The sequence below is a fragment of the Capronia coronata genome (assembly GCF_000585585.1).
Source record: "Capronia coronata CBS 617.96 chromosome Unknown acBCG-supercont1.4, whole genome shotgun sequence".
Taxonomy (NCBI): domain Eukaryota; kingdom Fungi; phylum Ascomycota; class Eurotiomycetes; order Chaetothyriales; family Herpotrichiellaceae; genus Capronia; species Capronia coronata.
Genome location: NW_006912896.1, coordinates 853,611 through 866,123, shown reverse-complemented (window position 1 = coordinate 866,123; position 12,513 = coordinate 853,611). Strand labels below are relative to the sequence as shown.

The following is a 12,513-nucleotide window of genomic DNA, read 5'->3' as shown; positions in this document are numbered from 1 at the left end:
AAACATCAAGATCAATCATTGCATTACAGTGAACAAACAAGACACCTTTTAAGTTGTCCGTGAACTAACGATGCTTGCGCAACCTCGGGACGCCTGACTACATACAACGGACTAGGATACGATACCACTGGATCGAGTCTAGAGGCTCAGGTGCGCCGCCAACCTGCAGAGGGGCGCGATACCACCTTCAGGGGCCCCGGACAGCCCGCCCACCTCGACCCGACTCCTGGTCGGACGTTGTTTGCAGGTGTTTGCAAGTTTGTTGCGACCCCCATCCACTCGAACAATCGATCTTTCTTCCGGCGGCTGGCATATCGTCTCTTCTGGAACTCTTGCGTTGCAAATTGTGACGACATTGAGGTCGAGGTCTCTGTCTAGCGGTAACTGTTGTATGCGCCACATTCTTGGCCGTGTCAGATCAAGGCCGTCCACCAGCACGGGTTATTACTGATAACAACGTTTCGCGGCGATTGACAGAGCGCACAGCCTTGTCACCGCTCCTGCTCGTCAGTCGATCATGACTATCTCAGAGTCCTTCTTCAGCAATACATCGCTGGGTGGGAGATGACCAGGCTCGACTCGGTCGCAGACGTGAGAAACGGGCTTCTCGCTCACCCTCACGCTCACAATGGTTACGCTGGACGATGATCGCGGCTATTCAGTGCTGCGGCCACTACCCAGTGTCGCGGTCGGAGACAAAGTCGGCTTGCTGAGCAGCAAAGATGCACCAGGGACCAGAATCACCAGCACGGCAATAGAGCCTTCATCATACTATCGAGGCCGACATTCTCGCGGGAACTCCCGAGACGAGCGCCTGAGATCGATCGACGAAAGCGACAGCATGCGAGACGTCGCATTTGAGATGATGGAGCCTTCGATGCCATCCAAAGCTCGTCGGCCCAGCGCCGGACCCTCATCCAGTGCGTCGTCGATGCTGCGCCGCTTGACCACCAAATATGCGCCGTTGTCGCGATCCAATCTCCGATCCACTGGCAAGCGCTCACATGGACGGCATTACGCCACACTGGGCGATGGCGACGTGGACCAAGGTGCCGTGGCAGCGGCAGTCGACATTTCGTCGCTGGAAGGGATGGGGTGGGAACTCACGGATCTGTCGAACCCGGACGCGGACGCGGACGCGCACCCGGCACTCCTTCAAGACATCGGAACAGCGTATGTTCCGCCCAGTCAACGGAGAGGAGGAAGTAACAACAAAAGCATGGACAAGCCGGGCTTCCGCTCCTTCGTTGACAAGCGTCGCTCGGTCGGCGAGGGGATGAGAGACATCGGTGTGCAGCTTCGACGCGATCCTACCAAAGTAGTGAGGAAACACTCGTCCGGAGCAGGAGAGGGAGCAGCACGGAATGCTTCCACCAGCACGGGGATCGATCGGAGCAAGACGGTCCGGGATTTCGGGCAGAACCTTGCGCAAGAGAAAAATATGATCGTCGAGGTGGAGGAGGTGGTTGACTTGAGTTCCCTGGATGGCGGTGGTCGTGGCCAGTTCGATATTCGAGGCAGCAGCCAGATGACCGAATCAATGTCGATGAGGAATAGCAGTAGCGTTCTGTTGCCGCAACGGACCAAGAGCTACTTCTTCCCCGAGGATCCAGATATCCCGAATTGGAAGCCCTGGTCGATGAAGAGCGTCTACATCCTGTCGCTGATGGTGCTCGCCTTCGCGTTGGCTGGATTTCAGGAGTATTTGTGTCAACGGTCGCTCCGCAGCGCCAGGCGAGACAGTGGACTTCTCGCCTTCAATAGCGTGGCGGATATATCGACGTGGGATTTCTTCGCTTGGAAATGTGAGTGTGGTCGGTACCTTGCTTCGAGTCTCCTCTCTGGCCGGAGGGCGTCATGTCGTGGTGGTGGTCGCGGTACCCGAGCTGACTGGTTGTTGTTTAGATCTTCCTACTATGATCACAATCATGTATGCCGTCGTGTTTTCAATCATGGACTTCGACATCCGTCGACTTGAACCGTTTTATCAGCTGTCACGGCCTCGTGGAGCCCGGGCCGCCGCGAGCTTGAATCTGGACCATCTGACCATGTTTCAGTATTTTGTGCCTTTCAAGGCGTTCCGGCTCAAACAGTGGGCCGTTCTCTTCTCCACCACCGGGAATATCGTCGCTTCCATGGCCGCGCCGGCCTTGCAGAACCCTTCCATCAAGTTTGTGAAGAACCCCGAATGTCATGATGGTGCTTGCCCCAGCGGGGACGACAAGCAGTATTGGGTCCGCGTCTCGCCGGTTTGGTCGCGACTATTGTCGGCGAGCTACCTGTTCGTGGCCGTCGTGTTGGTGATGTTGTTCATCCAACTGCGCCGCAAGTCAGGCCTTCTCAGCGACCCCAAGGGCATTGCGGGCATTGCCTCCATGGCGACCAAATCACATATTGTGCAAGATTTTGCCGGACTCGACGTGGCGGACCGCAAAGAGATCCATAAACGGCTGCAACATCGGCGCTACCTGCTGTACAAATCGTCCATCTGGCAAGGTGAATGGAGCGAGACGAGTGAACGGATCCAAGACAGCGAGAGGAAATTGACCAGTCCCCATCCGGTGATGCTCCGAATTGAGGCGGCCATTCCGTTCCTGCTGTTCATGGTCTTCTGTCTGGTGTCGGTGCCCATCATCACGTTGACCCCGGCGAACGTTGTCCCCAACGCGGCACCCTGGCTGCCGATTGTGGTTGCGACGGGATTGAAATTGCTGTTTAGCACGTTCGAAGCGGACGTGCGGCTGATGGAACCTTTCTACCAGCTGTCCAAGGGCAACGCGCGACCGGAGAACAGCTTGACGCTCGATTACCAGGCCACGGCGTACGGGTGGATGCCGATCCGCGCGCTCTGGAAGCGACATTACCTGGTGGCGCTGGTCGGGTGCAGTTCGGTTGCGCTGGACGTGCTCACGGTGACGGTGGGTTCGTTCTCCGTCAACGCCCGGGACTTTTTGAAGGTGGGCGGCGAAGCCAAGGACGTCTCGATGGGCGACGAGACGTTCATCTCCTTCTGGGCGTCGCTCGCTCTGTCAGTGGTCATTTTGATTTTTGTCATCTTCACCACCTCATTGGTCTACCTGCGCCGCCGGCATCCTTTCTTGCCGCGAGAACCGTCGACCATCGCGGCCGTGCTGGCGTTCATTTATGCCAGCAACATGCTCACCGACTTTATCGATACGGAACATCTCGACAACAAGCACATGGAGCTGCGGCTGAAGACGCTGGGCAAACGATATGCTTTGGGCTGGTTTCGTGGCAGGGACGGCCAGATCCACTGCGCCATTGACGAGGAGCCCATCAAGAGCAAATACGTCCATGGGAAGCCGTACACTATGGCGCAGGCTGGTCCTTTGCTGCCTATTGAGACGTACTACTCGGTGTAGACGCTACATTAACATACCTCTGGAAGGGATAACGCAAGGGAGAAGGGCGAATTCGAGGAGCAGCATTCTTGGATGCATTTTACTCCATGGACACGGGCTTTCTGGTTGTAGGAGACCTACCTGGGGTGCCTTGTAGGAATAGGATATTCTGGGAGGATATAATGAGCTCAAGACACAGCGATTGCACACACGGCACCGTAATTGAACAGAAGACATGGTAATGATGATTTGTACATGTTGTCTTACTCCTACTCTTTTTTCCGACACACGTGCAGGGTATCTGGGTTTGGGTCTGGGGAGGCTGTCGTCATCGAACGTGTCTCGAGACCGTTGCCCAGATGAGATGGCAGATGCCGTGAAGCACGTACCACTGCACTGTACAGTACACCGTTGGGTGCTCCGTGCTTTGAAGATGGGTCTGGGATCGGGATGCGACCGCGTAATCCTGGTCAGGACTGGGTGGTTTCCACAGTAAGGTGGTCGAGGCAGAACAGGATAGGCGATGGGATAGGAAGATACGATAGGCGATAGAAGAGGATTGGTGGCGAGAGCGATGGCTCTATCGGAGGAGTCTATCCAGCTAGATATCCAGCTATCCAGCTGTTGGCGACCGATGGATCGATCGCAGATGGTGGGTGGAGGGTGGATGGCAGAGGCAGAAGCAGAGGCAGCAAGAGAGTCTCCCCCTTCTCACTGGACGAGGGAAAATGCATCATCGGCGAAAGGTGCGCATCGTGCTTCTCCACCAAAACGCCAATGACGTAGTAGGTAGACGCAACGAAATGCAGCCAAACAGCAGCAGAAACACAGCAACAATCAAGACACCGAGTTACAAGTATGAGTGACTACCAGTTGATTCCATCCTAGTCGTCCTTTTCTTTGTCTGATAGCAACTACTACGAACACACTTATCTACCACTGCGTACGATCTTCTACTCTACACCCGACTCTCCTCTCAGTTCTCCTCCTCCTCTACCTCTTTTCCATCCTCGTCACAGACCAAGATGCCTCCTCCAGGCTACGTGTTTCGCGACGGCGGTACCACTCCACCCGCAGAAGAGCATCCCGACCCTGAGGTTCGCAGACAGGCCCTCGAGGCAAACAAACCAATCACTGCCACCTCGCAGGCTCCTTTAGGGCAAAACACATCTACCAGTCATCAACTGGCCACAGAGACCCAAGAAATCCAGGGCGCCGCACAGAGGGCCGGTAAGGAAGACACAACAACCAATCTAGGATGGCAAGCCAACGCTGTAGGTGTAGAAACTTTGGTGGGTGGACTGCCAAACGATGAGTTATGGACGTTGGTGAGAAGATTCAACAAGGCAAGTATCACCTTTTCTCTCCAGGCCTTCAGGTCGGCTGTCCGAACATTCGCTTACCGCCATGCCTAGCAAATGTACCATGTCAAAGCTATCCCTCAGGCACCGCCCGGGGGGCTCGACCTCAATATTGCCGAAGAAGATGAATTCTCCCCTGACAAGCTCCGCTCCACTTTGGAACGACTGTACATGACCGTTATTGTTGGCCTAATTGGATTTGGAAAGCATATTGCCAGATTGCGATCATGGCGAGAACCCCGTCGAACCGCCGGTTTTGCAGCCGTCTACTTCCTAGCCTGGATCCTCGACATGGTCATGCCGACGCTCTTCGCCGTCATCATTGTCCTCATCACCGTACCCCAGTCTCGCCAGATCCTCTTCCCTCCAGCACCCTTGGCTTTGGTCAGTCATAAGAGTGGTGGTGTTCAGAAACCAAAGGCCGGGGTCCTGGGTAGTCATGACAGCGTGACCGGCGCACCGGAGAAGTACAAGGGCGAGGCTGTCGAGCAGGAAGCTAGTAATCTGGTCACAGGCATCGCCTCGGTGGCTATCTCGAGTGCTGCTGGACGGCACGATCCAGCAAATCCGGACGAAGAGGGCGGAAGCAAGACCCTCGATGGCGGCATGCCTGATCCGACCAAGATAGCCTCGGCCGCCGCTGATGCCTCGTCGTCCGCACAAGGTGGCACCCCAGAAGCGGCGCATGACAAAACCAAGCAACCGATGGAAGAGACCGTGTGGAAACAGATGCGACCAGTGATGCACGTGCTCAACGATGTCTCTGACACGTGGGAGCGGTTCGCCAACGCGTTGTCGCCCACTCCGCCGTTCTCGTCTCAGAAGCGACTGCAACTGGGGGCCATCTTTGCTCCTCTCCTTCTCATCTCCCTCATCACGCGACCTGAATGGGTGGTCAAGGGTTCCACGTTCTTTGGCGGCTTTGCGTTCTTCTCCGACCCATTGATGCAACGAGGTATTGCACTGCTGAATGAGAAGATTCCCGACTGGCCCAAGTATCTGGAGATTCGCAACACCCTCCTCAAAGGCGTCCCCACCAACGCTCAACTTACCATTACGCTATTGCGCATCGGGGAAGCGAACCGGGCACCTCTGCCACCACCACCAAGCTCCAACGAACCTCCCGCCGAGAAACCGGCCGAAGTCGACAAAGAAGCCATCACGAACAACGGACTTGACGCCTCCCATTCGGAGATTGAAGACGCCATAACTGTGGACAAGCCTCCGAACGGCATAGAACCAGTCGACGATCAAGAGAGCAAGAAAAAGAAGAAGAGCGGCATCGGCTCCAAGATCATGTCTGCCTTCAAGACCACCACGGCGGGGGGCGTCGAGACAAAGCTGACGGTGGATGAAGTCAAAGCAACCCTGGGATCACGTCATGCCAAAGAGAAGTTGGGTGTCCTTCCTAGCAAGAGCGAGATGAGGACCAAAGCGGTGGAAGGACCGGTGGAATACCTGGGACGCTACAGTGGCCGCAAAGGAGCCGTGTATGTGGACAGCTCGGTGTCTCCGGCCAGCGGCAACCGACCTGCCTCACCGTGTGTCTACTTCACGACCCATCTGGATGGCCATGAGGCGGTGGAGACGATGCCTCATGATCCGGAGTGGGCGGTGTCGATTCCCGACCTGGCGGAAGTGAAGAAGGTGGGCGGATTGGGATGGAAGGGCAAGATTGTGGTGGGATGGGCAACCAGTCGCGAAGTCAAGGATGGCATCGAATTGGTGACGAGGGATGGCAAGAAGTATCGTGTCATGGCCATCAAAGACCGCGATGCCTTGTTCAACCGGTTGATCTCGATGGGGCAACAGGTTTGGGAGAGTTATTGAGCATCCATGGGGATGAAACGAGTGTATCATCAGAATTGTATGGGAATGAACTGGATGAACTTGTAACCGCCCTCTTCGTTCGTCGTTGTTGACTATAGAGTATAGCGGTACGGTCTTGTCGTCGTTGGACCCTTGTAGCTTGTGGCACTAAGAGACGGCATGATACTCGTTTGATTCTAGTTCTGCTTAGATGAAACGACTGTTCTCCAAGTGGTGCGCCTATCATCCATCTCATCTCTCACCCAGCGATAAACCCCTTTTAATTACCTACTAGTATTCCCACTCCAACTCTTTTTGTCCAACTGGTTTCTTGAATTCTCCCCCTTTTTACAGAGTAAGGTACACTGTACAGAGCAGTAGTTACACCATCCTTGTCTGCCCCTCTCACTTTGTCCCTTGTTCATTGATTGCTGAGATCTTGATCATGATTTGCCCGGTCCAGCAATTGCTCGCAGACATGTTGCCATTCGCCAAGTTGCACCACCAGCAACTGCTCGAGTCTTCGCTCTCCTCAGCCCGCTCCCCCTGGCTCTCAAGAAGCCATGGCTTGATCTCTGGGACGCGCTTGCGTTAGTTATTTCGACCATCTAAGCGCCAACAACCAGCCGAGGAAATTGAACAGGCCCATCCACCACTGTTGCCCACAACTAGCATGTTCGTCGCTGAAGTATCTACACTACTTGGAACTTTGCAGCAGCAAGCCATCGACTCCTAGATCTCTAGCTTTGCCTTTGGCTCTGTTCGAAGCTCCCCTTACTTCACGCTTTTTCTCCTCATGACCCACCATCGATCCCTTTTCTGGCGAAATGAACCTGGTCGCACGCAACCTTTGCTCATTCTTCTGCGCAAATCTGGAACAGCAGTACCGAGTACTACGCAGATCATGGAGAGCACATGTCGATGCAATCTTGAATGGGCTACCTAATATCATCGCTGAACAGCGAACCACAAAGTATGGTGGCGACGATGGACGAGCGTGAGTGCTGGTATACATACCCTCTTTCTTCCACTCACTATTGTCCGTCATTGGTTTGCTCCTTGTTGTGCATATCCTCATCTGTTGCTGCTCTTGGTTCCCTATCCTGCCGTTTGTCGCTCATACCGCAAGGAAGTTGCTTTTTTGCTATCCCAAATCCGTCGTTCTTTATATTTGACCTGTATACTGGAGGCCATACCTGTCCATCTTCCTGGTATACCAGACTCGGACCCAACCGTACGGATTGCTGGCACAAGACGACCAACTGCTTCCTCTTTCTCGGGGGCCATGCTCTCCTGATATTAGGTGGTCATTCTTTTCAGAAGCTGTGGGGGTGATCATCCTTCCCAGCACTCATGTTTCCGCTGGTTCATCTTGACGCATGCGTTCCATCTTCCTCGCCCTAGCATGTCTCGCTGTCGCATTCGCCAGGCAAATTCCCCTTCGATCCTCGGCGACTTCAATTGAGCCATGTGCGCGAGCCAGTGCTTCCAGCGCCTCATATCTGGCTGCCACACCCACAGGTACGAACCCCCCACCCACCAGCTCTTGAAGAGTATTCTGACGAGGAATGTTCAGCCGCTGCCGCAGTTGTCGATGGCCAGCTCTTTCATGAATGCTTGCAATCAGTTCCAATCCACAGAGAAGCCGCCCTGGATCTGTTGCAATCGTTGGAGCCCTACATCAAACTTCAGTCGACGTTGGCGTACCTCGCGAATTCCCCAGACGACTACCAGTATCCCGCGATAGACATCCTTGCGTCGCTGCACAATCTCACTAGAAGGGTGACGACTGGTGGGTATGCCGGCGAGTATGAGTTCCAGACCGACTTGTATCGGCTCTTTCTCACTGCTCGAGACGGTCACTTCTCTTTCATCCCGGATCTCTTCGGCGTAGGCACATTCAAGATTCCAGATGCGGCACTGGTCTCGGTCTCATTGGACGGCATAGAGTCGCCGCGAGTCTATTTCAGGTCTGACATCCTTGACGGCATCTCTGACGGACACACGCTGGTAAGCGGTGTCGACCTGGAAAGTGAGCATATGCCGTCATACGTGGTTCAAATCAATGGGATTTCTGCCTCAGATTATCTGACCTTACGAACGGATGAGCTTCCCTTCCACGACGTCGACGCGGCGTACAACTTTCTCTTCTCGGAGATCTCACAGATTGTGCAATTCGGCGCTGCTGGAGATGGGGCTTTTGTCAATCCCGTGTTTTATCCTGGCCCAGAAACAATCATCGAGTTTGCCAACGGCACCAGCATCAGTGTTCGGACCGTTGCTGAGATAGCCACCAGCTTCGACAACGTGACTGATGGACTGTCTGCATACAACAAGTTCTGTGTCCGAGAAGCACCAGAATGGATACCTCCTTGGCCATCTTCAGTGGACGCAGAGTCAGCTTTCCCATTCTATCCAGAGCCAGTTGTTAAGGACTCTGGAAACCATATCGCTGGGTATTTCCTCGACGGTGACGTGCCGGACAACACGACAGCTATTTTGTCAATCCTCAACTTCGATGCACTGAATGACATTGACGCTGCTGGGTTTCAGTCCGCGGTTGCCGTATTTCTGGAGAAATGCAAGCTCGAAGGAAAACGTAGGCTGATCATTGATGTCTTTGCCAACGGTGGCGGCATGGTCGAGCTGGGACTGGACCTGTTCGTTCAGCTGTTTCCAAACCTGGTTCCTGCTTCGCACGCCAATATGCGCGCTTCCATAGTGCTCAACGATCTTGGGCTAGGAATATCCCGACTCGACGAAGTGGCGGCTGGCAATCCATTCGACGTCCGATCGATGCTGACGATCGATGGCTCGTCATGGTCGAGTTGGTCGCAGATGTACGGTCACAGTCCGAAGTCCGACACTGATGGCCAGCAAGGCTTTGATGTCACAGCTGATACCAGCGCGGCCTTGACCAATCTCTTCCAGCCGGATCCCAGTGTCTCCGCTCCACCCGGCTTTCAGATAACTCCCGCCAACGCTTCCGCCGAGCCGCTCTTTGACCCAGAGAATATTGTTTTCTTGACAGACGGCTATTGCGCCTCTACCTGTGCCGTATTTGCCGAAGTCTTGAAAACGCAGACTCGGGGTCGTGTCCGCTCGGTGGTCGTCGGTGGCCGTCCAAATCCTGGCTTCAAAGGTGCCCATGGTCACGGACAAGACCGGTTCTTCAACCAAACCCAAGAGGAAGATGAGAGCGAAGACCAAGATGCACCTGGGTATAAGGAAGCCAAATGTAAGCCACGGCCCATGCAGGCCCTGGGCACCACGAAAGGCCGTGCCTTCTGGTCATTCAACTCGATCTTGGCCTCTGCACAAACCGTCGTGTCGTTAGGAGACTCGGCCGTCGCAGAACATGAGTTAGGAGCCGCGGATGTCGGCAGCAGCAGCAGAAGCAACAATATATCGTCGCTCTCTCGATTCACAGATCTTCCGCTGAGACGAACGTTCCGACCAGACGCGGCTGGTGTCAACGGAATGAATCATATCCGTGTCGGCAATGGCGTTACTCTCGACACTGGCGAGGGTGTTGACGATTCGAAACAACACCAGGCCCTGATACCGCTACAGTTTGTCCGGGAAGACGCTGACGTGAGGCTCTTCTTCACCCACGAAATGCTGGTCCGTCAGGACAAAGTATGGGAGAGGGTTGCACGCACGGTTTTCTCTCCTCCTTAGATTGGGTTACTGATGTCTTGTCGAGCCCCTTGAGGGATAAAGAAGCAAAGACAAATATAACGTCGATAACGATAATGATAGTGATAATGATAATGTCCGAACATGTCAAGACCGGCCGGCCAAACAGACGGTTAGTTATTAGGACTGTACCCTCTCAGGTGGTCTGTGGAATCCTGGAAGAAGTCCTAGTGATCCCGCTGGCATCCCTATAGTTGGAGAAGAGACCTATTAGTTCTTACCTACTACTATTCTGGAATCCATCGGGAAGCCATCGCCATCCCCGTGTTTAAAGTCCGAACCTTGCATTAGATGCGTGGGTCACAGCTGTCAGGCCACTAGATACATATCCATACTTCAATCAAGGATCCATCCATCCATCTACGTACCAAGCTTATACTACTACTTTCGGGTCAAAAGTGGCATAACGTCCACTTTGGAGACGATGATCGATCCAAGCAACGACACAAACACAGTCAGACTCGTGTAGGAAATTCAATCTACAGAGCATATGGTGTGGATGCCACCCCCCTGCTCTTACACCTTTCTGTATGTGTTACACCTCTATCTAATATACCTACCACTATCTAACATACCTCTATCTACCCATCTATCATCTACCCATCAGTCATCAATCATCAAGACTACGATCGCAGCAACAACAACCACCATGTTCTCCAGCCTACGCACATTCTACTCGCAATCATTCAACATCCCACCGCCCTCCCTAACGGAACACAACCTCCCCGACCAAAGCGGCAAAGTCTTCCTAATCACCGGCGCCAACACCGGCATCGGCGCCCAACTCGCCAGCATCCTCTACCAACGCAACGGCACCGTCTACGTGGCCGCGCGCACGGCCTCCAAAGCCCACGACACCATTGACCGAATCCGCCAGAGCCATCCATCGTCGACCGGGCGTCTGGAATACCTCCATCTCGACCTGTCCGATCTGGCCAGCGTTAAAGCCTGTGTCGAGGACTTCCTGGCCCGCGAGACGAAATTGCATTGGCTGAACAACAATGCCGCCGTCATGGCTCCGCCCGAGGGCTCGACGGGCGCCCAGGGTCTCGACTTGACCTACCAGACCAATATCCTTGGACCGTATCTTTTGACGAAATTGCTCTTGCCTGTGCTGCGACGTACTGCTGCTGCTGCTTCAGAGACTACTTTTACTCCTGCCCCAGTTCGTGTCAGTTGGGCTGGAAGTATAGGTATCATCCTCAACAGTCCCCGGGGTGGGATTTCCTGGAAGAGGAAAGAGGATGGTGACGATACGCTCGATGACTCTCTCGGTCTTATGACCGTCTACTCGGCCAGCAAGGCTGCTAATTGGTTTTTTGCCCAGGAGTTTGGCAAGAGGTTTGGAGATCGAGACCGAGTGTTGCATAACGTGAGTTCCGAAAATCCAGGATCAAGTCCAATTCTGTCGTTCTGTCGTTCTGTCGTTCTGTCGTTCTGTCGTTCTGTCCTGCTGTCCAGACTACTGGCTTGAAACTTACCTTTTCTTTTTCCCATCTCAAGCCGAGCGCTATAGGCTACCCTTCGGGCTTCAAGAGTTTTCTCTCTACCATCACTGGCATGTCATGTTGTGCAGTCATACATTGTCATCTCCTCCTACTACTCCATGATTCCTGTTTCTCCCTTTTGCTTCACTTTACTTTCTCTTTCCTCTCTGGTTTCCCTCTGTTGTTCTCTTGCGATATGTATATACGAGATCTCCTTACATCATCACATCATACTATCCCATTACCATCACTAACATCTCCCATCCCTATGTCTTTTTCAAGTGCTACAACCCCGGAAACCTCCAATCCGAACTCCAACGCCACAGCGGAACCGCCATGCCCCGCTGGTTCAACTGGCTCCTACACAGATTCCTCCTGTTCCCCGCCATCTACGGCGCCTACACGGAGCTGTATGCCGGGCTGTCGCCCGACTTGACGCTCAAAGACGACCAGGGTGTCTATGTCGTGCCGTGGGGCCGGAAGAGTGGTGTCGACGGCGCGGATGGTATGAGGCGAGATATCCAGCTCGAGGCGGCCAAGGAGGGCGGCAATGCGCAGAAATTGATGGATTGGTGTGAGAGGGTCACGAGAGAGTTTTGCTGAGGACGGAGGATGGATGGCTGTTTTGTATCAGAAAGGATAGGGTTCTTGGGGTGATATCAAAAGACAACTACCGAGCACCGAGCACCGCACCGAGAAGGGGAAGAAGCATGGTCGATAAACAGCAGAGATGAGGACACACACACATATATACACATATGCACATATATACACATATGCACATATATACACATA

General features: G+C 54.0%; 4 protein-coding genes across 4 annotated transcripts; all 4 read left to right on the top strand.

Annotated features, from left to right (window-relative positions):
- Nucleotides 1-628: 628 nt before the first annotated feature.
- Nucleotides 629-3,383, top strand: A1O1_04875 (uncharacterized protein; the record flags this gene model as incomplete). Its single annotated transcript, XM_007725764.1, has 2 exons — nucleotides 629-1,805; nucleotides 1,906-3,383. The coding sequence occupies 2 exons, from the start codon at nucleotides 629-631 to the stop codon at nucleotides 3,381-3,383; spliced, it is 2,655 nt and encodes an 884-aa protein (XP_007723954.1).
- A 1,004-nt stretch (nucleotides 3,384-4,387) lies between these two features.
- On the top strand, nucleotides 4,388-6,553 carry A1O1_04874 (uncharacterized protein; the record flags this gene model as incomplete). The annotated part of the gene is made up of 2 exons (XM_007725763.1): nucleotides 4,388-4,690; nucleotides 4,778-6,553. 2 exons carry the CDS (start codon nucleotides 4,388-4,390, stop codon nucleotides 6,551-6,553), a joined length of 2,079 nt encoding a protein of 692 aa, XP_007723953.1.
- Nucleotides 6,554-7,911: 1,358 nt separating this feature from the next.
- Nucleotides 7,912-10,213, top strand: A1O1_04873 (uncharacterized protein; the record flags this gene model as incomplete). The annotated part of the gene is made up of 2 exons (XM_007725762.1): nucleotides 7,912-8,053; nucleotides 8,109-10,213. The coding sequence occupies 2 exons, from the start codon at nucleotides 7,912-7,914 to the stop codon at nucleotides 10,211-10,213; spliced, it is 2,247 nt and encodes a 748-aa protein (XP_007723952.1).
- Nucleotides 10,214-10,880: 667 nt separating this feature from the next.
- On the top strand, nucleotides 10,881-12,321 carry A1O1_04872 (uncharacterized protein; the record flags this gene model as incomplete). The annotated part of the gene is made up of 2 exons (XM_007725761.1): nucleotides 10,881-11,603; nucleotides 12,001-12,321. The coding sequence occupies 2 exons, from the start codon at nucleotides 10,881-10,883 to the stop codon at nucleotides 12,319-12,321; spliced, it is 1,044 nt and encodes a 347-aa protein (XP_007723951.1).
- Between the last annotated feature and the right edge of the window lie 192 nt (nucleotides 12,322-12,513).